The sequence below is a fragment of the Pygoscelis adeliae genome, unplaced genomic scaffold (genome assembly GCF_000699105.1).
Source record: "Pygoscelis adeliae isolate BGI_AS28 unplaced genomic scaffold, ASM69910v1 Scaffold130, whole genome shotgun sequence".
NCBI lineage: Eukaryota > Metazoa > Chordata > Aves > Sphenisciformes > Spheniscidae > Pygoscelis > Pygoscelis adeliae.
In genome coordinates this window covers 2,533,823-2,559,081 of record NW_008824031.1, presented here as the reverse complement: position 1 = coordinate 2,559,081, position 25,259 = coordinate 2,533,823, and the positions used below count along the sequence as shown (strand labels likewise).

The window sequence follows — 25,259 nt, the reverse complement described above, 5'->3', positions numbered from 1 at the left end:
CCACTCTGAGGTGTATAACTAGTGAATTTACAGGGTTGAGCAGTAGGCAGTGAGCTGAAAGAAAGAAAATCCTTTGTTCGGTTTGGCTTTAACTTGTGTATTTGTGGTGCCTCCCTCTGAGGCAGAGTTGGAAATCTGTTTTCATATAATAACTCTTGAGTCTTGTAACATTTAATTTCTAAAACTTTGGGATTTTGTATTGAAAAACTTCCTTCTTTTCAGAAGAAGTAACTTCCCAGTCCTTTATTCAACTTGCAATGGAGTGATTTTTTTTTAAACTTATCCCAATAAAATATGACAAAGCTGTCATATTTGGTCATACACTCATCACCATTACTTACAACAAATGAGAACAGAATTTCCTGAGCTCACAGCTTTTTGACAATCTGAAGTAAAAGAAGTAAAATAAGATTTGTTTTACTTTATTGGCTCTGTATTGTCAGTTGGCTCAGTGGCTGATAGTGACTTGGCTGGAGGATTTCAGTCAAAGAGATTCCTAGGAAAGACACGTCTTCTACTGCAGCAGCTGTTACTCATAAATGTGAACAAGAGCTCATGATTCTGGGGGACCCTTTTTTTGATTTTTGTGGTCCACTGCCCTTTCCCTTATTGGTCTTTGATCAGTCCAGAAACCGTTCAGATTTTGTTTCTTCTTACATGACAGTTTCTTAGCTACTGAGTCTCAAAATGGTAGGATAATCAAATCAGTTTTGTCCTACATTGGACTTTACTAAGTATTATGTAGTGCCTTATTCAAGAGCTTTGCATCACAGTTACAACATATTTTACATTCAGTATCTTTAGTATTTTGATCTGCTGTGCTGCACCACTCCCAAATCCTGGGGATTTATTCCAGTAGTCTTATTTCAAATTTTGTACTACTGTAGCTGAAATAAAATTTCAGCTCATAGGATACTTCTCTCTTCTGATTCAGTGTGCAACTTGATGCAACTGATCTTTACAAGCAGTGGTACAAGGTGGTGAACATGGAATCAAACTTACGATGTCACTCAATTAATTGGTGTTTAAAATTGTCTCTGTTTATAGCTCTTCATGTCAGACTGTGCAAGCTCTTTTTTTTCCTTCCCCCTGCCCCGCCCCCGCTAGAGATTAGTCTTGCTTTCTGGCTGTTGGGGATGAAGGCAAGCACTGACTTTTTACACAATTGCTGGAACTGATCAAGGAGTTTTATTTCTCACAGTATTGGGATGTATCTAGAAGGGAAAACAAGGATGCTGGAGTTACCGTATTGTCCTGAAGTTGAAAAAAGTTTGAGGTGGAGAAAGTTTGTGTTCTCACTGAGCACTTTAGTCCTAAAATCAGTATATGATGAGAAAAATCACTGAAGATACAGAAAAATTCTGTTTAAAAACAATTACTTTGACAGATACAGCGAAAGTAGTAGAACTGGTCCTCGCTGGAGACCCTTAGCCAGCTGTGTGCTGCTCTTATTAAATAAAGCTTACAAGCATGCACTTAAGGATAAGAGTTGTGCTTGTATAGCAGATAGCCAAGTCTGGGCGTTGGAGTAAGGGGCTCCAAGCTGTACTTCTGAAGTTGACAGAGCGTTTAAACTCCTGCAAACTAAACAGTTCTGCAAGCTGAGCAAGTGCACATCAGAAATCTTCAGGTTCATTGGGCAAATACCAAATTAATAACGAAAACCTGCTACAGGGGTTGCATAGTTAGCAGCAACTAATAACTCCTTGTTTATTACTCACAGCTTTGAATTTTTCCTCAATGCTTGTAATAAGGCTGTCCCAGAGTTCTTAATATAGCTTGAAGAAAACTGGAAGAGGAGAATAGGTGGTATGTTTGGAAAATCATTTAGGACCAAAAAACATACTAGTGCTCTTAATTAAATAGATTGGTTCATTATTGTAAGTCAGAACCAGATTCTTTGAAAGCTTTTCATCAGTCCTCGCCTTGGTGTCTCTTAATGTGAAAGTAGCCTGCCTAAGCAGTGGGCCCAAGACTCTAGGAAAAGAGGAGGACTCTGTACCACAAGTTCATCCTTTGTGCTGTGATTGGACCTTGTGCATGCGCTCAGAAGTCTCAAAATATGCTTTTGCAGTGTCAACACCTCCTGCAAAGAAGGCAGATGATGGTTTGAGGATGAATTTATGCAGCTAACCCTAACCCCTAGGGGCTGTCATTCCATCGGGGAGCGTGGTGCTGTTGGCACCAGTTTCAGGCTTCCTGTGCTGTGCACCTGTGCAACTTAGTCATGTCCAGAGATTAATAGTCTGTAGATTGGCTGAACAAAAAAGTCATAGCTGAAGAGCTTCCTAGATGAATTGTGAAAGGAGGTCATACACTAAAAAGTGTAAAGGCCCCAATACGAAGGCTGTTTTCTTGCTAAAACTGAAATTTGAAAGCTTGAAATGCTTAAATCTCCTCTCACAACCTCTGACATGTGAGCCAAACAAAAAAAAAAAGTATACTCATCCTTCTCTTTGTATTCCAGAAAAAGAGCTGGGAAGGTGCATGTTTAGAGTCCTCTGGTTTTAGATATGAATACCAAAACTTGTCCACTCCCAAACCTGAAAATGCATAATCTTTAGAGTTTGATCCAGCACAGAGATTGCTGTCTTGACTTTCTAGATGTGCGACATCACAGTACATTTTACTGTTTTGTGGTGTCTTCTCAAGGGAGACAAATGTTTTAAGGGAGCAGGTGGAAAGAAGGAAGCCACCCATTATTGGGCATATTTTCCACCAGAAAAACACTGTCGGCTATTCTAGGTACTTCGTTTTCTAATATGTTTAGGACTGCAGAACAAAATTATGTATAAATATTAATATTTAGTAGCTTAATGTACTATTGGTTTGCAAGGACTCCAGAAAGTGTCTTGCACAATGTGGCCTCATGAACATATAAACAAAACTTCACTCTCGGTGCACAGCTTTCATCGCTAGCAAGTTTAGTAAGGAGAGGGGAGTTTGCACAATGGCAAATGTCAGAGGAATGTAGAAGAATCGATTTTATTTTTTTTTTTAAATAAACAGATTTGAGGAGGAGGGATGTGTAAGGAATACAGTACAAGGAAAGGGCCAGGGGGACTTCTGCTGATGCTTGGCACATGCCTATCCCTAAGGAATATCCAGTGAAGAATACTTGGAAACCCTCGAGACTACTACATGCATCTTATGATTTAATTAATAGTTCTGCTAATCTAAAATACTCCTTATACTCTTTGTACTTTTTAACACCAGGAGGTTGCGCAGTTCACTTTTTCATTTTTATTTGTATGTTCACGTAAAGATGTATAACAGGGCAGCAGTCTTTTAAACAGACAACATGGCTTCATTGTTAAACCTGCAGCTCAGGGATTGCATTGCTTGAGACTCCCTGTATAGCAAATACTTTGCCTGAAGGCACTGGAGGAGTTTTTGCTGGTTATTGAGAATACTCCACTTTAACAGTTTTATTTCAGGTTTGGAAACAAAAAAAGGTTTGGCTCCTCTCCTTTTGTGCTTGAACTGGTTTTTCCTTTCTTTTTTTTATCCTTCTTCCCATGATTCTCTACTGTGACCATTTATGTGAAACCTTTTCTTAATGCTATTTTTAAAATCCGCTGAATTTCCCTTGTCTATCATAGCAGTAATTCTTCAAAGAACTCCAAAAGGTTAGTTGAGCATGAAGTCCCCTGCCTGATTCTTAGTGGCCATCCTTACTCAACATGTGCTTATCCAGGTGCTGACCAGTCATTCCCTTAAGCTAGCTTCCTCCAAGACTTTCCCCAGCAGTGATGTTTAAAGTTAATAGCCTATTTTGCTTCCTGCTTTGCCCCGTGATCCTTTTCTTTAAAGAAAATTTTTAAAGGTTTTTTCCACTTTCCAACCATATGCAGTTCCTGTGTTATGTTCTTGGGGTGGGGAGAAAAAATACAAGGCTTGCCGGCTCTTTCTTCCTCTACAACCTGGGGGTGCATGTTTATCTGGACCACCATGCTTTTCCTACAGTAATTGCATCTAACTTTTTATAATTCTGTTATCTGTGAATTACCTAGCTTCTCAGTCGTTCCTGGAAAATTGACCGCCAACTTGGGCATATCTCCACCCTCTTTCTCTGTAAAGACAGAGGCAAAGTAATTCTATTTCTTTTCTCCCCTCTAAAGTAAGGTCTGTAGTTTAAGTTCCCCTGGTTCTCTTGTCCTCAATGTATTATGCTTGTATTTAAATATATATTTTTAAAAATGTCTTATTAAAATTCTCTGCAATTTGTCTCTTTGACTTACTCTTCCCTGTTTTTAAAACTTGTCCAGTGTTTTATAGTATTTTAATATTTAAAAGTCCATGTTTACCTTCCCACTGAGTTTTACCACATTTGTTTCTTAAGTCTTTGCTTTTCCTATCTTGTTTAAGGGTATGATTTTAACTTAAAGGAAAATTCTACAGTCTGCAAGTGGTAAAGTATTTCAAAATAGGCTGTAAAGACATAGGCTATCCAGATGTAGATGAATGCTATATGTGCTGATAATTTGTAATTCAGAACATTGGTAATTAAATTTAAGCAATATTAATTTTGAGCCATCAACATGAAATACAAGAACAACCTCTTAGAATTATTTTTTCTGCTTGCATTATTCCTTAAAAATACTGGAAGGTGTTTGTATATTAACTTATTTAATTATTGTAAGTTTTATAACTGTGTAGAACTAGCATGAAGTAAAACAGCCTTCAATTATATGTAGACTTAACCCCAGAAAAGCCTTTTGTGGGGAATAACAAGCCTGTGTTTTTTAATTGTAGAATAATACTGCCCCCGGAGCAATGACACGGCGCAACACATATGTTTGTAGTGAAAGAACCACTGCTGATAGGCATTCAGTGATACAAAATGGCAAGGAGAACAGGTATATGAAATGTCTTCCTATGGTGTTATGTCCCTTGTCTTCACATTTCCAAAAAATTGTAATGCCTAATTTAAAAATCAGTAATATTCTAGTGTAATTCTTAATGAAAGGTGAGTACAGATCTTTGGTTATGGAGCACCTGTAAGTATGTTGGGTTTGGGGTTTTTTTTCCTACGCTTAATTCATACAGTCTTTACACTTGGAATGAAAAAAGGAAGATCCTAATTTCTGGTTTAATACATGTCATATTTGTACAGCCTTCATCTTAAATCAGTTGTTAACTCCTGTGGCCAAACAGCATATGCTTGCAGAAGAGGCTTGTTCAGTGTCAGACTACAAAGTCCATCTCTCTTGGGCCATTCTCTTTTTACATTTCACTCTAAACTGTACTTTGTTGGGATTATTTGGAATACCGTTTTTTTTCTACAAAGTCTCAGGGAGAAAGTCAATTTTTTTCTCAGCAAACATGAGACAGTGATAGGCCATTGTCTTGGACTAATAACGTTCCTTAGTGATATCCTTGTAGTCTAATTGCTTCCCACTGTTTTCAGAACTCATCTTGAGAAGCACTGATATCTCGGTATTCTCAGTGAAAACAGTCAGAGAAATAACAGGTTTCCTCTTACTTGACTGAATGAAGGCCTGACTGGAGGATGCAATGGAATTGGAGTTAACCGGTTCATGTGTTAGCACCATAGCCACATCTAGTCCCTTCCTTCCCTGTGTACCAAAGACTGAGGAGAGCTGTAGAAAATAAATATAATAGTGAATGTAGACGGGAGGTAGAGGGTAGCACTTTTGAAGAATACCACCAAATTTCCTGGCTGGCTAAGGTGTTTTAAGTTCCAACCAACTGTTCTTCACAGAATTTTACTGGTCTTGAAAGCTGGTAACAATTAAGTAGTTGACCGTTGCCAGGAGAGCGCCCAGATAGCTAGTACTTAATAAAAATGCTTAGGCTTGGAGGAATGTGTACCTCTCTCCTGCTCTTCCCAATTTTCTCCACTTCTTCCTAATTTTATGATATATTGTAAAGGGTGGGAAGAAAATACTTTTCTTCTAGCTCATGTTGAAGTTGGTGAAAGATGTGCCTTTTTTTGCACAGAATTTTTCCCCTTCCTTTCGGCAGTTTATAAGGAAGAGTGGCGAAGCTGTGATGTTAAATGGAAAGTCTGTCTGTTCCTTGTTTGACCCCTGCAGCCTAGGGATAAAGAACATGATTTTGACCCTGTCTCTTCCTCCTAGCTTTCTGCAAACTGAAAGTGATTAAGGAAAAAGTCAAGTATAAGTTTGAAGAGTGCCAAAAGTCTAGCTGGCCAGCTGGGCCTGCAGTCAACTGTCTTGTGAAGTACAGCACAGCTATTTGGTACTGTCTCTTAGTGTGTCAGTCTCAGCCTTCATTGGTTAGTCCTTGTTAATGTTACCAAGTTTGTTTAGATTAAAGATCACCATCCTTTCTTTGATTTGATGTGTTAATAGTTTTTTTCCTTTCCAAACTCTCTTTGAAAAATTAATCTTTCTGTCCAAAACAGTTTTGATCAGATTTGATTACCTGATTTCTTGGTTTAATAACATTTTTGTTCATCTTTAATCTCTTTGCAATATCTTGTCTAAATTTCTTTATTACATTTTCAAAAGTTACTAGATATTGTTTACTAGGAATGCTTGAGATTCAGATGTCCCCTTAATTTAGGAGCAACTTCATCCTTCTAAGGCGCTGTCTTTTGAAGTTGTTTATTTTTTTACCAGCTTTGAGTTTCTTAGCAAACTGCTGTCTTTCTGTTTTGTCACGTATGGGCATTAAGCTCAAAGTTAACACTGAGTAGTATTTGGCAACTATATTAATTCTATTTTATATCCATAATTGGTTATCCTTGTGCAATTTACCTTTTATTGTCAATATGGTATCCAAACATCACTTGCTTATCCTGCTAACTTTAGCCCTGTTTGGGTCATTTGAAATGTCTGAGCATTTATATTTTCATTGTCAGGAAAAAAAAAAATCTTCATAGCTTTTATCGCGTATTTTTTATTACTACTTTCATTACTCTTTATAGGGGGTTAAAACAAGAAAAGATAATGAGAATGCATTGCTAATTGTTTTACAGTTTTCGATTTCTCATTGTCTGAAATGCTTCAACACTAAACTGCCAGTTCATTTTGGCACAGTTTCAGAATTACTGAGATTTGGCACAGAGTTCAGAATTTACATCTGAATATATTTTGTTGCTGTAACTGGGCAAAGGCTTGACTGGTCACATGAAATGTAGGGATCTTTAATGCAGGCTAAATAAACATGGTTATTGATGGGACTGGCTCTTCAGAATGAATTCTGCCTGCCTTCAGGTGTTTCTGTAGTATCTCTAATGTTACTGTACTCTCAACTTGCAGAAAGTAACTTCAGAAACTTGCAATGTTTTTTCTTCTGTGAAGCAAGATCTGAAGTAGAACCTGGGCTTTGTATAAATCCAAAGTTTTGTTAAAAATGCTTTCTGTGCTTTTGAAATGTCTGCTCCTGCCTTTAACATTTGCCACCAATAATTACTATAAATGATTTGTTACAGATTGGATTTTAGATTTTCCATAGCCAGTCAGATACTCACTGTGACCCAGTGAAGACTTGGGAGACTTGCCTTAAAAGGCAAGCTGTGCACATTTAAAGTCTCTCTTCTTTCTGCAGAGAAAGTGTTAAAATGTTGCCTGTTCTGTTTTTATCTTGCACATTGAATTCTGAGAAGGCACTATTTCTGAAGGTATGGAAACTTTGAAGAATCGGTAGTTAGCTACTGGACTTGATGTTGGAGAAAGTAGTCTTGAAGACCCCATGCCAGACTGGTAGAAGAAAAGGGTTTTTAAGTCTCACATCCCTCCTTCAACACATTGTGTGGCTGACACAGGCATTCCGCTGGAGATGATTCTGTTGGCTTTCCTCCAAAGCCTGAGCATTAATTAATGCACTTGGGGACTCATGAAACACTCTTCATAATGACAGGCAATTGCTTTAAATCATTTGTAACACAAATGATTTACAACAGCCTCGGATTTTTAATAAGCCCTGGCACTAATTGGTGAATGTTAGCTCACTGTTTATGTGTTCTCAGGCTAGTAATCCAAGCAAGCTGATTTCTAGCAAAGCTTCAGAGGAAGAAATATAAATGCTTTAATACGTGCTCTGGTACCTTATTGACACCTTTAGCTATCTCACCTTTGGAGGCAGGGTCTAACATGTTGTTAAACTAGATTCTTTCTCCTTTGTCTTTTGCAACTAATTGAGAGGAAAGGAGCTAGAAGTGCTTGAGAGGCTAGTGCCCAATTGTTTGGGGATTACTTGACTTCGGGGTATTGCTTTTGAGATGAATGTTCATTTCCTTACAATTTCTTAATACCCTGGGGTAATGTAAAAGCTGGGCTGTGTTGCAGGCTTCGTTGTAGTAGTGGTTGTAGTTGGCATCCTGCTGGATTCCGCATTGTAAAGAGATGCATGCATGACTCAGATGAAGTTTTCTAGAATCTGAAAAGTTTAAAAACAAAACAAAAAGTAGTAGATTTTGCTAACCATTTTAGCCGGCAGTTCTGATGTCTAAGCTGTGAGGTGTTTTCTACTAGTGCTTTGAGAGCTAAGCCAAGAAGTGGGTCAGCTGATACTTGTAGCTGGACTAGCATTCTCCTCTCCAAAGTCTGACATACCAGAATGAGATAACAGGACTTGAATTTCAGTATGTGTAACTATGAACTAACTTGGAAGTGAACATGCAGTGTCATGAAACTGTCACTGGCAATTACTGATTTCTTAACCTCCAACAATACTTCTGAATTACAACTGCCTTACTTCTAAAGCAAACTTAAGATGAATGATTTACGGCATTGTAGCCTGAAAGGCCCTATAAGTCTTGTGGCCTCTCAGTTTTCTCCCATCCTTATCATTACTAGATAACGTGAAGGCTGCAAAGAGTATTTTGGCCCAAAGAAAGAAAAAGATTTCATGCTCCTACTTTAACATATTACACAGCTGGCAGCTTACTGGCCATTCTGCTACGATGGCACTGTAGACCCTCCTTCAAAGCCTGAATGGTAATTTGGAGAGTTTAAGAGTTGTGGCCAAGCAATACGAGGTGCCCTTCAACAGTCATACCTCTTCCTTCAGAGAATACCAAGCGTTATTCATTGCCTCATACATGTACAGGTTGATTAATAGTAGCCTTTTTGTTTGGGCCTCTCTGGACTTGTTAAAGATCATGATATTGCTGGTTTTGATTGTGCCTGTGAAGTCCCCCAGTTACCAGATGTAGATCAAGATTTGACAGCTTGCCCAACTTACATTGATTTCTTTTAACATGGATACATTCTGAAAACAATGTATTTCACTGCAATGGAGCTATCATCAGTCTTTTGGAAAGTGGAGTTGGTGGGTTTTTTAATGCATTTTTCTAATGTTAAGACCAATACAAATTACATCAGTGCTTTATACTAGTGCTTTGGCACACAACACTGAGTTATTCAGGTTCCGTACGTCAAGGAGGGTATCACTGCAAACTAATGCTAATGGTAAGAGAATGATCACTTCATAGATGTCAAGTGCTATAGTAAGGATGCTTTTTAAGGGGAGTGTAGGGTAGTTACTGCTGTTTACATACAAGAGCACTGTTAGAGTTCGTGTTCTTTGATAAATCAGTTAATAGAAAGAAAAGTTTGCTTTTTTTCTATGCAGTAGTTTGTTGTTGGTCCATCATGCTCTTCTTTCTGCCTCTGCCTGAACCCAAACCCCCTCACAGCCTGACAGAAATGTTCGCTTACGCAGCTAGCCCTGCTTCAGTTTGTACTACATCCTTCTCCAGTGTTCGGCTGCGACATCAGAAGTCGATGTCCATGTCAGCCTCTGTGCACACGAAGATGATGTTGCCTCCAATAGACAATGGCGCAGATAACTTCAGGCCTATGTAAGAACCTGAAATCGTTGTGAAACTAACTTATACCCACTGCTTCTTAACTTTGTGCTGTGGAATTTTAGTCCTAGATTGTTCTAGTATATATTGCCCACAAGATGTGTGTTTCCTCATTTTTTTTTAGTCTTGTTTACATTTGTCTTGTGGTGTGTCAGGCTGTCTGTGACATAATCCTGCAATATTGAACCTTAATTTTTTTCCTAGTGTTAGGAGTATTGGACATTCCCTATTGTCAAAGTTTGTGGGAGACTTTAACTGTATATCCTGAGGGACTTCACTATTTGGAGCAGTTCACTTGTAGAGAATTTTGTGTAGGATACTTTCAAATTAGCAAGATTTTCAAAGATATATATATAGAATGTGCAGGGAGAGACACTAAAGTTACCCATTGCTTCTCTTTCCTGGGACGAAACTTTACTCATCTACTCTTTATCAGTCTTCTCAGTGAAACATTGTATGCCTAGTTTATCTGGTCTTTTCCAGGATACTCCTGTTGCATTTTTCTGCCTATGTAGGTTTCTGTTTCGGCAGCCTTTTAATCCTAACTTCTTACGAGTTTTGATTCCATACAGTGCTGTAATAATGTTGATATTTCCAACCCTGGCCTATATAAAAGTGTCTGCTTATGCTTTACTGTAGAACGTAGTGTTTTGTGTTTCCTGCAGAACCGTAGTGCTTCTGTAAAGAAGTTCTAGCATTGTTTTTTGTTTTCTGCTCTAGCACTATTCCCGATCAAAGAACTCCTGTTGCTTCAACTCACAGCATTAGCAGTGCAACCACACCTGATCGTATTCGTTTCCCCAGAGGAACGGCTAGTCGGAGCACTTTCCACGGCCAGCTCAGAGAGCGACGTACTGCTACCTACAACGGACCGCCAGCCTCCCCCAGTCTGTCCCATGAAGCAACACCACTCTCTCAGACTCGAACCAGGGGTTCCACTAATCTATTTAGTAAACTAACTTCAAAACTAACAAGAAGGTAAGCCTCTTAAAATGGTAATGCAACATTTGCTTTTTATCTGGTAGTAGACATACCTAGTAGTTCATTGCTTAGGTTGTTTTGTCCACATTCTCTGATTAATGGCTTAACTATTTCTGCAACTTAAAATGCACTGGCTTATGATTTTTTTGTAGTTCTTTTTGGTTACAGAAGCCATTTGTTTTTAGCAGTTGAATCAAAAGGGATAAAAAGTAAGACAGCTTGCTCTGTGCTGATTTTTCTGTGCTCATCATCCTCATGTCCGAGGTACAAATGCTGCAGAGCTGAAACATTTCAGCTCAGTTCAAAAGCTGCTCACTCGGACTGCATGGTCTATCAGTAGACTGCATAAACTAGGATCCCAGTCTTGATATTTAATGTAGCGTTAGAAGCTCAGGTTGTGTTTCTCAATCACTTAGGCTATTAATATTTCCAGAAAACCCTTGCTGGCAACACATGAATAGAAATATCACAGGAGAAAGGGTAGGGGCGTGAGACAAAAGCTTCTTTTGGCAGTAGTGCTAGCATAGGTCATATTAAAATAACGGCAGTACTGTGGTTTCAGTCTAGGCAGGAGTCTGGTCAAACCTTGAAAAACTTACTCCTATTTTGACCTTTAGTTCATGTGCAGATTCTGGTTTTGATGTGAAGGTGTGTTGGTCTAGCCAAAGCCTAGCTTAAGCAGGTGTTGTTCCTGCACTAACAGTTTTATTCTAATTGGACTTCTAGTTTCAAATCCCTGTATGATTTAAATTAGTTCCTACAAACCCTAAAATTGAAAACCACCTATTTTCCTTCTATATTTAAAACCTGTTGGTTCACATACCGCATACCTCAGACCACTCTGATATCCACAGCTTGTGTTTGCAGAAGTGAGGGTTTGTTTATCTTTGCCTTAAGATAATCTCCATGCTTTTGTACCCTCCTTGTCAGGTAAAATTTTTTGGAATATATCATTCTGATCTTGGCCTGCTTGCTTTTGTTTTAGGTTTATATCACTAAGGTTTATATCAGCACCAAGCCACTTCCTCCCTGTCTGTTCTGTTGACTATACATGCCTCCCTCTCAGCATCCTCTGTATAGTCTCCTATTCCTGCAAAATAATGCTAAGCCAAACTCCAGTTTTTCACAACTGGCTGATTTCAATTTAGAGAGTGAATTTCTTTAAAAATGTAGAAGTTGTTTCTGTGAAAAACAAAAACATGACAGCCTAGCCTTTGGTAAATGTTTTATCCTGTTCAGCTCTCTGCCAGCTAACACTTCGCTGTTTGTTTGTTTTTTTCTTTTTCTGTTGAGAGAGATAAAAGATTAATCTGAACTTTTTTTTAATAATTAAGTCATCTGCTTTTTGACAAGTGAAGTCTTAATCAAAGACATCCTTTTGACGCATCTTTCTTTCTGTACTTTTGTTTGTAATATCCTTACTTAATTTTCCATCTGACATTCCAAATATGGACACTCAAACTGTGAACATGCAAGCTTTTCACTTGTGCTGCTGGAACGTACTGTTTAGCATTGTGTGTCACTCAGTTTAGGCAGCATTCAAACTTCTATCATTACCTCTGAGTTTCAACTTGTGCAGTGCAGTGTGGTTTTCTTGAAGTTTTTTTTGCACTACTTTTAACAGTAGTTTAAATTCCATCTGGACTTGATTAAATAACATGCAGTTGTAACACAACAGCGCTGTTGCAGATGGTTAAGTTTGCACTTGGAGGACCTCTTACGGTTGGGACTCTGTTATACTAGGTGCTGTACAAACTACTAAGGAGGTGGATAGTGCCATCAAAGGACACGGTTATGTTTCTTCTCTTTAAATAAATTAAAAAAACCTTAAAACCTGTTAATTTATTCTAGCATTCTCTAGGGGGGATCAGAATCCTTTTGATTATGAACTACTTACATTCTGGTGCAGGCAATTGTTACAGCTTCTGCCATTAAATTAACTAAATATTTAAGGCAGTTTTTGGCACAACGTGGCTGACCTAATGTTATGAAGGAAGAAACCTAATTCTGAAGATAGTCAAGATCTAATTACAGTAGAGTTACTGATTTTTGCTTTCTATTTGAAATACATGAAGAAAATCAAAACATTTTTCTGTGACCTTGCAGATCATGAGTTTTAAAGTGTTTTGACACCAGTACGTATTTTAATACGTAGTAACTACTGGTGGCATATTTCCCAGAAAAATTAAGTTTGGAAGTCGCAATGCTAAGAGTTTGACTCTTCAGACCCTGAATCATCTGCCTAATCTCAGAATGTATTGAAGTGTAATTTCGTTGTGCGTTTTAAATGAGATCTTTTTGCATGTTTCACTCTAAATGGCTTTTTCAATTTATTTTGTACAAAACTTTTTGTTAATTATTATTTTGGCTTAATTTCTTTTAGAAACATGTCATTCAGGTTTATCAAAAGGTAGGATTTATTTATATTTAAAAAAAAAAGTGGCTCCTGCAATTAACAACAGATTTGGCTTTCTAGCCTTGGTTTTCTGAAAACTAAACTTTCTGCTGAGAACTAAATACTTTCTTTCTTGAGAGGAAAGCATAGAATAAATCTATTAACTCATGATGATACTTAAGAATCTGTGGCACCTGTATAACAAGATGCTAAGCATGCCTTGTGAATTCTTCTTTCTTTGATAGAGTTGGTAGTACCAAAGTAATTCTGTTCTCTGTACTAATACACTTAGCATGCTTATGTTTGAAGAATGAGGTGTTTGATAACAATGATGAAAGTATAAACAAAACATAAGGTTACAAGCAAATAAAGGTAAGTGATGCTAAATTTACATTCTCTATCTCTTTGTCTTATGATACTTTATTAAAAAAATCAGTTTGAAGTGTTGTCTGCAGTTGATACAATAGAAAGCAAACTGAACAGTGAATCTAACAGTTTTGTATGGAAGATTGAATGAAGATGCAATGGCTGTGTATTTCTTTTAAAATGGGATGCATTTGCTGAAGTGCAAATAGAGCACTTCAGTTGTAAACAAAGTATAATGTCTATGCAAATTTATTAACAAAAGGGAAAAGCTCAGAAGTCTGATTCACATTTCAGGCCCAAAGGATTGAATTTAGTTTTACGATTTGGGAATGAATCAAGCTGCTATGTATTTTGTTAATCCATTATGAGTCATGAAAGTTGGTTATACAATTTTGATCCACAGGTAAATTTTCCAGTAGAATTTTGTAATACTCTGTTTAGTTGTATCATATCTTGGAGCTTCTTAAAGGGTGGTACTTTCAATTTCCAACTACTGATTAAAAATAGGGAGATGGGGCCAAAAAACAGACATCTGTTTTAATTTCAAAATGCAAGGCTATGCATGTGACTGTAATTTGAAGTTTGTCAGACCATTTCGAGGTAATACTTAGATTAGGGAGACCTGAGGTATGTAAATTGCTGCCTAAATTTGGGTTTATTATGTACAGTCCAAGTCTAAAGGTACCCTACCCAATTAAATGAGTAAATTCCATGCCACGATAATAATAATCAGGGCTCCTCCAAACATGACTATGTTTAGAACTGGTGTTGGTTGGGTTGTCTGGCATTGTCACAGCTGACTTGAGAAAAGGAACATGCACCAACTGTTAGTTAGGGATCAAAACCATCCAATACAGTATACAGATGAAACTGAGCAGCGGCAAGAGTTTTAACCCGATGTGCATCGTGAGCTGTGGGGTGCATACTACTTTGTAAGAGGGAGCTTTCATCTCCCTGTAGTCACATTCCATGTGAAACAAAGGATTGTGATCTGTGCAACCTCCACAACTGGATACATACAAGTTTGTTACTCTGCTGCTCTGAAGAAAGGTGAAAAATGCTAATATGAGTACCATTTTAAACTAGAAGGTTACTGTTCAAATTTGAGACTTAAAAAAGTAATTTTTTAATCATTGCTAAAAATTTTCCTTTGACTTGAGGCCAGGAATCTCAGACTATTGTGGAAATAGCTGCTGCAGCTTCCATGAGTATGTCTTTTGGATAAGAGATTTGCAAAGTCTTACACCACCTACACAGGACCAGACTGTGCTTTTTAAATTCTGTTTTAAGGGTGCGTGGTGTCCCTCCATACCTCATCTGTATGTAGGTACAAAATTAAATTGAAAATGTTGGGGGTTTTGGCAATTTCTTCTCGCTTTATATGCTACGAATCTTACCTAAACTCACTGTCTTTGATACTGAAAGAACTACTGTAACCCAATAGCACGTATATATAGTACTGCAACATCATTCTAGGGAGCTGAACAAAAGTAGATAATCAGTCACTCCTTTTTAAACTACTGAGTTCTAATATTGTACTCGGTACACAGAGGTATAAAATACATATATCTCTCTCTTGCACCATGCACTGTCCTTGCCAGTCTGCATATTGTGGAAGTCTAACTTCTTTTCTGACAGCAAAAATCTCTTTCTATGTTCTGGTTTTTATTGCAACATCTTTTCTCCATTTCCGTAAATTGATCTTATTTTAGTGTCTTGCACTTTCTGCTGTTTTTCCGTATCTTTTTAGACAGTTTTCTTTGTGTTTATTTGGATTTTTAACACAGAGTGTACAAAGATGTAAAGAACAGAAAACACAGCATAACTCAGGACAGATGTATGGAAACATTCTTATTTTTGAAAGCCTTTCACAAACCATAAAGGAGAGAGTATATAGGCATTGCATGACAAATGAGAACTTAACTTTCCCATATATTTGTTCCATTCTCAAGACCAAGGAGCATCTTGGTCCATAAAATTAATTTATGTAAAAATACAAGCAAAAGCAGAAAATTTAGAACATAAGCTAGCAATTTACAGTTCCCGCAGAAGTGAAGATTGTATTAGCAGTGAGGAGGCCTCAGGGCAGCATCTGACTTGCAGACCCACCAAAACAATACTGGCAGTACAGTTAAGTGACTGCTCCCAAAGCACCAGTGCTGGGCTGTAGAACTGGACCATAACCATGTCCTTCATGAAGGAAGGAGCATCTAGAGAGACTGGCACAGCTCTCCAAAGCTTGGCATGATGGCTCATATTTGAGGGTGCATGTCACCAAATGCAGTTCCTCGTGCTAAATGAATGGAACACTGATGCATGAAAAAACTGAACAAAGTAAGGGTCTTCTGAGAGGCTTCCATGAAAGAGTGCTTATTATTTCAAAGTGGCAGGTATTTTGTAAATAATGACCTTTCTTAGATTTAGAGTACAGTGGTTTAGAAACTAAACAGTTTGGCTTAATTTCAACCTAAAAAGAGTCTAAGAACGTCATTAGGGATTTTTCCTCCCAGACTTTTCCGGACAGATTCCAGTAACAGTAAGACTATTCATTGCTAGAGAGACTGGTTATGCTCCCATTTTCTACAACTTTTGGCAACTTTCAAAAAAACCCAAAACAAACAACCCAACACAAAAACCCCAAAAATCCATAAATGCTTGCAGTGGAAGCTGTCGTCTTCCACTTCGTAGGAACACAGTAGGCTCTTTAAAGTTCAAGTACTCTCAATTTTTCAGTTGAGCAGTGTCTTCAAACTTGTTGCTTGCTTTGCCCAGTAAAACGAGCCTTTCCCAGATCATCTGAAAGGTGTGGACTTGTTCAGTTGGTAGACATGATGGTTTCTCCCTTCCCACCTACCCCCTTCTCGGTCCTACAGAGTTGTCGTAAAGGATGATGAGTTCATGGACTGTATATGCAGACGTTAAAAATCTTTTTCCACCTTCTCCTATATCCACCATAGATAAGTAGCACAAGATATCATGAAAATAACTACCGTTAAAAACCCACTTTGAAGTGCTAGAATTAGTTGAGGACTTGTCAGTTGTTTTCTTCTCATTAACTTCCTTATTCTTTCTGTGTGTGACAACGGTTCATTAGTCAATGGCAAACGTTTCCTAGCAGAGACCCTGTGGTACGGTGTGCTGTGCAGTACCTCAGAGAGCAGGGTTCTGATCAGATGCTGCTGTGACAAGCAGCTCAGCATAGCTTGAGTGACTTACCACTTTCTTAATTGGATTTCTATTGCAATAGCAGCGTGAATTTTGAACGAGGAGCAGGCTCCATAGCCTGTACAGCGAGTGCTACCACCATGCTCCTCGTGGTGCTAGCACAGCGTCTGTTCCCTTGCGACAGGGACTGCACAGAGTCATCTTACAAGCCTGTTCCCTCACCGCAACCCTCAGAAGGAAGGAAAGGAGGAAATTAAGCCTTGTAACACCCCACGCACCCTGCTATAAATACTGCTGTGCATCAAAAAATAAGCTTACTGTCTTACCTAGACACGTTACCTATCCCTAGACACCTGTCAACCAAACTGCTTTAATCATTTACGTTATTCAGTGAAGCCGTGTACTAGCTTAGAGTAGTCTTGGTAAGAGCCTTATAAAGGCAGCTTCCCCGCGAGCAGAATTAACGTTGAGATGTCGAACCATGGTACTGCAATAATGAGAAGGTAGAGGAAAATGATTTTCCCCTTAATTCTGCTTGATACTGGGCTTTTAAAAAAGTAGTGATAAGCAACGTAGCTTTAAGCAATGCAAGAAGACAGAAAGCTTAAGCTTACTCTTGGATGTGGAAGATGCGTCAGTGTGAGAATTAATAGGATGAGTTATCACAGCTTGAAATTTTGGATTTACCTCTAAACTTCTTTTAAAATGTATATGCATCTTGTTCTTTTGCGTTAAGGTATTTGGTATTGTTTAAACACCTACTACCTCAGATCTGATGTGCATGAACACACAGGGTGACCAGACTTGTCTGTAAATAGGGTATTTTTTCAAATATATATTGTATTCCCAGATAAAAATTTTAAATATCATTAGCCTAAAAATAATTGGGAGTTATTTCTCTTTTAGGAGGTACTTACTAAATAATACAGTAACTTCAATACGCTTTGTAGCTTTAGTTTCACGTTTTCTGCTTTCAGAAGTTCAACTTTATTCAGTGAGTTCTACAGTATTAATATATATAAACATACATTGTAAAAATTAGTTATGGTCTTTTTAAAAACTGTAATTTATAGACTTCCATTTGGTTTGACAGTATGTTATATTCCAAATTTGGTCTAACCTACAACGTTCTTTACATCTTTGTTGCTTTGGTATGATTGCAGTATCTTTTAGCAACTACTCAGATATTGTATATTGTAGTGTAAGATTTGTCTTCTCTTTCCCACTTCCTTTTGCTTCTGCATTCTTTTCAATGAGGCTCCCGACTGAATATGAGAGGAACGGGAGATTTGAGGGCTCAAGGTGAGGGTAAAATTTTTGTTTAAAATGTTACTTAGGTGAGTTTGAACCTTTCTCCCCCGACTATGTGGCATAGTGGCTTCAGGCAGCAGCTTTTGTTTCATGTAAGGCTTTGAAACTAAACAAAGAAGCATTTCTGTCTGCAAAACAGCTATTAAAGCACTGACTGACTTGGTTCTAAACTTTCATCTTTCCTGTTGCCTTTTCCCTTGTGTGTTTTTTTGCATTTTAGTTGTTATAATTTGCTGTTGTCTTGAAGATGTGTAAGTAAGTGGTCTCTAGTGAGGCTGCAAACATGTGGGATAACCACTGAAGGGTGATAAGATATTTCTCATCTCCAAAATCACAGATAGTTAAACAATATTTTTCGTGTTACACTCTTCTTCCAAAATCTGCATATCAAAAAATACTAGAAATGATCAAAGTTGTGCTGGTTCTGCCAACTGTTTTCAAGTAGCAAAAGCTTCCAAAAATAAAATGAGCGTTGAATAAAAGTTGGTGTTCCCCCTGCTCTCGTACAGCCATATTAAATTAAAACCTTAAAGTTAAAACAAAGTACTCTTTAATTTGCTTGCTGAATTTTATAACATCTGGCAAATCACATAGCTGGATTTGACAGTACAATCCTATAACTCTCACAGTTACTTTCTAATAGAAGGTAAAATTATGAAATAGCTATCTTTGAGAAATACATTTATTTAGTTTTGACCTTGCTATCACTTTTTATTTAACTTTTTCGTAATTGCCTGCTTAATGGTGCTGGAGGAAAAGCATTGTGTAACCAGAAATTCATTGCCAACTACCTTAAAGATAGCAGCTTAATATTGTAAATTTAACTTCGAAGCTCAACATGAGACCTAAACTGCATGGTTTGGGGTCAGTTAGGTTAGGTGTTTTCAGAAAATATTTAAGCATGACAGTCAATATATTTAAGCCTCTTGTCCTGAGGACAAGTAAATTTGAAGAGGCGACTGACAGCATGCAAATATTCACAAAGCAAATCTGGCATATTTTTTCCCTGGAGGTCCAAATCTAGTTCCTTATTCTTTAGCTGCGTGACCACTGCTTTTAATTGAAGTAGAAGAATCATTGCAAACTAGAAATTTCTGGAACGCTTCTTTCTTGTCCTATATAACTTTATTTATCCTTACCAAAGGAAAAACTTTTTTTATTAAAAAAAAAAAAAAAGTTGCACACTTGGGAAATGCAGCCTCAGTATTTTGTGCTTTATCTCTTAAAACTGTGACAGTAATAGTAACCCTCTTATTCGCCATCTTTACTAACGACGTTGAGGAGGTGTCTAATAGTGACTTCCAACTCTCCTTCCTGCATTTCAGTCTCAAAGGCACTTAGCTGCATAGCTTATAGCAGCAAAAGATTTCATCACTTTACCTCTATCGGTCGTTGGTATTAAAAAAATCACTGACCAGCTTAGAGAGTATTTCCTCCCAGTTGAAGGTAACCCCAATAGCCTACAGTGTGGTGGGTCTCTAGTGATCATCTCAAACACTTAGCAGTGCAGAAAGGCCAAAGTGAAGCCAAACCAGACCAGAACTGGGTAGCACGTGTTGGCCCTGGGGCAGTAGGTGGGTGACCCCTGGCAAGGTCCCCCAGTCCTGCTGTCCTTCCTCCTTCTTGCAACTAACTACTGTGGGACTCCATGGGTCCTCCCAGTGCTTGGTCTCCAACCTGCTGCACAGGAGGAGGTGCAGAGGAACCCCCAGGATCTTTCTGCATGGGCTCATCCCCGTTGCGTGTGAGTCGGCACCTCCCATGGGCTGGCGCTCCCACGACCTGGGCTGAGCACCCTTTTGTCACAAGTCGCTGCTATTTGAATGTTCCAGAAACTTCTAGTGCAGAGCTGGTGTTTCAGCTGTCCACGCGGCCCAAGAATAGGGGTTTGAGCAGAACCTGTCTTAATAAATCAAGCTGTAGGTGATGCATGTAGTTCTACCTCCGCAAGGTCATTTCCCTCATGCTCCTGACTCCAGTGACTTCCAGTTGTGTCACCCGTTGTACCATACCTTCGTTTCAGCCCCAACAGCTAATGCTTTACCTTGACTGTGGTTTTGTACAGCAGCTAGGAACGCGGGGCATTGCTCGCAGCCGGAGCCTCTAGATGCTGCTCTAATACCAGTAGTGTGCGTTTAGTGTGCTTCACTAACATGAAACGTGGAGAGGGTAGCTGGCCCTGCTAACTAATAAATTCCTGTCTTTCAGCCGCAATGTAGCTGTGGATCAGAAGGACGAGAACAAGGAAGCCAAGCCTCGATCGCTGCGTTTTACCTGGAGCATGAAAACCACCAGCTCCATGGATCCCAATGACATGATGAGGGAAATACGAAAGGTCCTGGATGCCAATAATTGTGACTATGAACAAAGAGAGCGTTTCTTGCTTTTCTGTGTCCATGGAGATGGGCACGCGGAAAATCTTGTACAGTGGGAGATGGAGGTGTGTAAACTGCCAAGACTGTCCCTGAATGGAGTTCGCTTTAAGCGGATATCGGGAACATCCATAGCTTTTAAAAACATTGCTTCCAAAATTGCCAATGAGTTAAAGCTGTAACAAGAAAAATAGTTAAGTTGTAAATTAGTTAGCAATTTCAAGTGTTTTTGAGAATTCCGATGGAAATGTATAGAATAACATTTAGGCAATAACTTCTGCATCCTTCTGAATAGTGATATTAAAAAAAAAAAAAGCTGCTGAGCTGGGAGGGAGAGTTGGACTTTTTTTTATAAGTGCACTACAGCATTAAAGTTGCCTACTATGTAAAATATTACCCCTTCTGCTTTATTTCCATTGCTCCTAAGTCTTTGACAACAAATTGAAACACAGAATATATTCATTTAAATATGCCTCCTGTTTGTGTGGACGTGTGAATGTACAGTATGTGTGTATAATATATAAAGTATTATATGTAAACAATTCATTTACAACATCGAGCTGTACCAGTACCTCTTTTTGGGCTAATTTTGGTGCTAAAAATTGAAATGGCCAAGGAGGAAACACTTGAGTTAATATTTAAAGTAACTGAAGCGATAACCAGTAAATGCAGGTTTACAGTTCACTGCTGTGTTAAGGAAAAAAAAAAAAAAGTGTGTGAAGGGTTTGGATTTACGGTTGTGAACATTATTAGTCCTGTTTTCTAAGTAGATCTCATGAGATTATTAAAAATTCACTTTTACTGAGTAAGTCTTGCATTATATTTTGCCCACCTATTTATTATTTAAGTCTGAATCAAATTTTTAAAATGTAGTTGATTTGTGCATTAAAATTTGGGTAAACGCTTCCATTCTTCTGCTTCTGCTAAACTACTAAAATTGTATCTTTGTCCTGTTGGCTTATGAGTATTGATTGCAGCTAAGAACACTTTTCTGTTGTTCCACCGTTCCTCTACAGAATGAGGCAGTCTGAAAGGATGTGCTAAATGCTTACTAGTGACTTTTTCTTTCAGACCAAGTTCTCCACATTAGACTAGGTCAGACTGATACAAAGCACAAAAGGACTCTCAAATAACGACCGTATTTTGATGCCAGTTGCCACGTCTGAGTCGGTGCCGTTCTGAGGTATTGCTGCACGTGTGGCAATACTGTCCTTTGTGTTCTGGGCGCACACAGTATTGAAACCCAAAAGTGGGAATCAGGTTGGCTACTGATCTCCTCTGTTGTAACGTCCAACTTGCTGAATTACAGCCATAGGCAGTAGCAATTAAAACTTCTCCTTGCAGCTCTCTTCCAGCGTGCTTCCACTTGGCTCTGGTTGTATTGCTTTCGATGGCTTTGTGCCAGTTGTGTCTCTAGCTTCTGCTGCGGAGGGAGTCCACTGTCGCTCTTTTAACGTGGAAACCCGCCCTTGATGAACTCTCTGATGGCCAGCTAGCTTTCTGTAGGACACGAAGCTACTGTGGGACGGTCCCCACTTTTTAACCATCACTGTGGTGAGCTGGATTTGATTTTGCAAACTAGAATGAAGAGATTTCTTCATGCGTTGTTTCCTACTGATACTCAGTTTATTTCATCAAGGACTTCTGTAGATAATATCCTGCATTATCTACTTGACTTTTTGTATTAATGTTTTATGGTTATATTTCAGTGAAGCACTTAAGCATGTACTTAACATGTGCTTTAAATTGGAGCCTAAATTTATATTTTAAATCTGCAGTGAGCTAATAGTTATTCATAGTACACAGTTCAGATTTGACCCGAGGTGAAAATGCAAAATCCGTAATACTTTGCAAGTTAGTTCTTGTGATCTGTGGTCTGTGAAGGCAGCAGACTTCCCCTCTCTTTCTCTAAGCATTGATATTGATTATGCTAGTTTAAAGGGTAATCGTAGTTGTTAAATGTAGTAAATATTCCTGAATTTGCATTTTATTCTCTGTATATTCTGTGTCACGCCATGGCTTGAGAACTCCAGGTGCAGTGGGAGTTCAGTTGGCTTTCAGTGCTCTACCCATGCCTGTGCTGCTCAGTATGGTTTTTTTTCCATGAAATCTCCATTTTGTAATAGCAATAAGACATTTCAGGGCAGTCATTGTACTTTCTCAGGTGAATGGTCACCTATCCTTTCACTTCCTACGTTTTAAGCACTCCTCCAAATGTATTTTTTTCACCCGGCAGTGCACTTTGTTGTCTGAACTGAAAAAGTGTTCTGATAAATGATGTAAATCTGTATTCGATGGAAGTTCCAAAAGGTTTCGTATTAAATGTTTTCTGAAATACTCTCTTCCTACTTCACCTGTTAAGTATGTAATTGTTTCTAGAAAGTGCACCAGTATCATACTTTGGATATTTAAAGTGTGTACTTCCGTATTTTTCTTAAAGTGTTCTCAAAAGGTTCTTTCAGAGTAAATCTGTATTTGAGGTATTAAAAAAAAAAAAAAGAATTATTATAATCGGAAACAGATTTTTAACAGCTTCCTTCCCAAATGCCTTGTACAATTACCAAGTTGCAAGAATATAGCCTTGTTTCTTTAGCACACCGCATGCTTACTGTTCAAGCCTCTGGGAGGTGCCTGGAAGGAAAAACTGCTTCCTTCAGATCTCCAAACCAAAGACGAACTTCTTCCCGAACACAGGCCTTTTACTTGTTCATATTCCTTGGGGATCTGTGTAGGTTTATCAGCACCGCTGCTGATACAACTCCGCAGAACTACAGCTGGTTTTTCTCTCCTTAAGAGACAAGTTTTAAAAATAATCGGAGGTCAATGTGTGGTGAGGATGTAGCAGCAGACCTGGCGTTTTGAGATGCGTGTCTAGCAACCGAGAAGTGGTTTTATGTAATGGCATGACTGGTGTCCTGGAATGTGTGGTCCGAATGGCGTGTTGGGGGACGTTTGTAATGGGCTCGTGACGAAAGGTTTGCATCACTAAAACCCCTGTCATCCAGTTCTGAAGATGTCTCTTGGTTGCTGGATCTGGCAGAGAAAAATGTCATTTGAGTTTGGGTCGGGGGGGTTGACTGCTTTAAATGAAAGTTTTCAGAGATACGTACATTAAAAAAGAAACTCTGAACACTGAGCAGGAACAAACAAATTCAGATAAACTGTTTCTCATGCAAACCTTTCCTGTACTTAGGTTTTCTAAAACACTTCAGTCTATTTTACTTCTTCAGAAGGTCTAAGGTCCTCGACCATGTTGAGAAGAAGTAGAGAGAGGTAGGTTAGAGGAACAGCTAGTCCTGCTGGTCTAAGTGTTTTGCATACTACTTTTAATCAGGCTGCAACATCTGGTCCAATCTTTGTGGGTTCAAAGATTTTTAGTACAGATTTGGGCAAGGTTCAAATGTCCTGAGATGTTGTATCCCAAATTTTTTTAATTGCAGCATTTTTTGTTAGATTATTAGATTAAATAGATCTAAATTAGATTATTTAAAAAATGATGATAATCTGAAAATTAGTATCCAACGTGTTTATGTTAAAGAAATTAAGTCAGAGGTTCAGGAATCCTTCTGCTCATATGGAAAGATTGTGACAGATCTGGACTTTAAATAGAGATCTCTCCAATTCAGTTAAAAGCTCAGATCCACATGGGCCTGCTGGGATAATGTGTAGAGACTTTTAATCAGTCTTTCCCACAGCTGCTGTGTCATACAGTGTGTTGTGGATCGCAATTTAATTAGGGCTGCAGCCAACCCAGAGAACCATTTTCTCCTGGTCTGGAGCAGCAGTACATACGCGGCCATTTGGAGTTAAAACCCGCTTGGTCGTGCTGGTTTCGGTGCCTGAAGGGCTCGGGTACCTCGCTGGGCGTGGGCAGAGGCTGCCTATGAACTAGTGTCGTTCTCTATTTCAGGGGTGGAGTGGTTGGGTGTTTCTTGCTGTGCAGTCTGTGGTCGGCCATCTAAGACCATGCCTTGTCTTTGTAACCTGAAGAGTTAAATATTTAGAGAATCTCGGTAGTAGATGGTATTTCTGCCTTTTGGGGGGGTGGGGGGGGTGTCATACTAATGTAAAATCTTGTTTTCTGATTCACACTGCAGATGTTTAGGAAATATTAAATACAGTTTTGCAAAGCTGGTCCCTCTGTAGATTAACGTTTAATTTTAAATATGTAGATTTGCAATTTCCCATATTTCCAACTTTCTACAATCTCATTTCTGTAAGTTTTCATAGAAAAGCCCTGGAGCTTTCTTGTAAAGATAGGCTCACGTTATTACAAATCACTGCTGCTGCCAATTAACCCCCCGATCTGGCATTCTGATGAAGTGCGGTTGTGAAAATTCCACCTTTGATGGGAATTCTTCCCACCGGTAGCAGTGAATTGTTTCATTGATTTCACCACTGACCATTACTCCATCGCTTCAGAGAAGAAACTGTTATCCAGCAGTAAGGGGCGTAAGTTTTGCATAAAAGCTCAACCTAGTGCAATTAATAAGAATTTTTTAAAAGTCACGCTTCATACCAAAGGCCCATCAGTGTCCAGTGTTACAGCGGCAGAAAATGCTGAGAGAAGTCCAGGAAACACAACACAGATGTAGTAACCGTTGGTGTGTGTGCTCCTTACTTCTGACAAACTAAGAGCAGAAAAAAGCTGACCCTTGAACTTGCTCAGATAGCTCGATGGTTTTCATGTTGCTGTTTCTGCTGGTCTCTTCTTCATGCGCTACCAGGTACTGCCTCTGAGCAAAGGGACTAGATAAAATGAGCAAAACCGTGGAGAAACAGTCTCTTCACCCCATGCTTCTGAAGTTGAAACAGTATGGTATTGGAAGGAAAAGAATTTGAAAGACCCTTAACTGGTCTTTTTTAG

General features: G+C 38.7%; 1 protein-coding gene across 10 annotated transcripts in view; it reads left to right on the top strand.

The window, feature by feature from the left end:
* MARK3 (MAP/microtubule affinity-regulating kinase 3) overlaps window positions 1-22,729 on the top strand; it is a 56,209-nt gene extending 33,480 nt beyond the window's left edge. For 3 of the 10 annotated variants that reach the window (XM_009327879.1, XM_009327864.1, XM_009327835.1), the window contains 6 exons: window positions 4,756-4,859; window positions 9,632-9,796; window positions 10,523-10,780; window positions 13,167-13,193; window positions 17,967-18,011; window positions 20,229-22,729. In XM_009327879.1, the coding sequence (XP_009326154.1) occupies window positions 4,756-4,859; window positions 9,632-9,796; window positions 10,523-10,780; window positions 13,167-13,193; window positions 17,967-18,011; window positions 20,229-20,574 (945 nt within the window). In that variant the 3' untranslated portion in view covers window positions 20,575-22,729. The remainder of the gene's footprint in view (window positions 1-4,755; window positions 4,860-9,631; window positions 9,797-10,522; window positions 10,781-13,166; window positions 13,194-17,966; window positions 18,012-20,228) is intronic. The other 7 variants (XM_009327850.1, XM_009327871.1, XM_009327887.1 and 4 more) reach the window with 7 other exon arrangements.
* The last annotated feature ends 2,530 nt before the right edge of the window (window positions 22,730-25,259 follow it).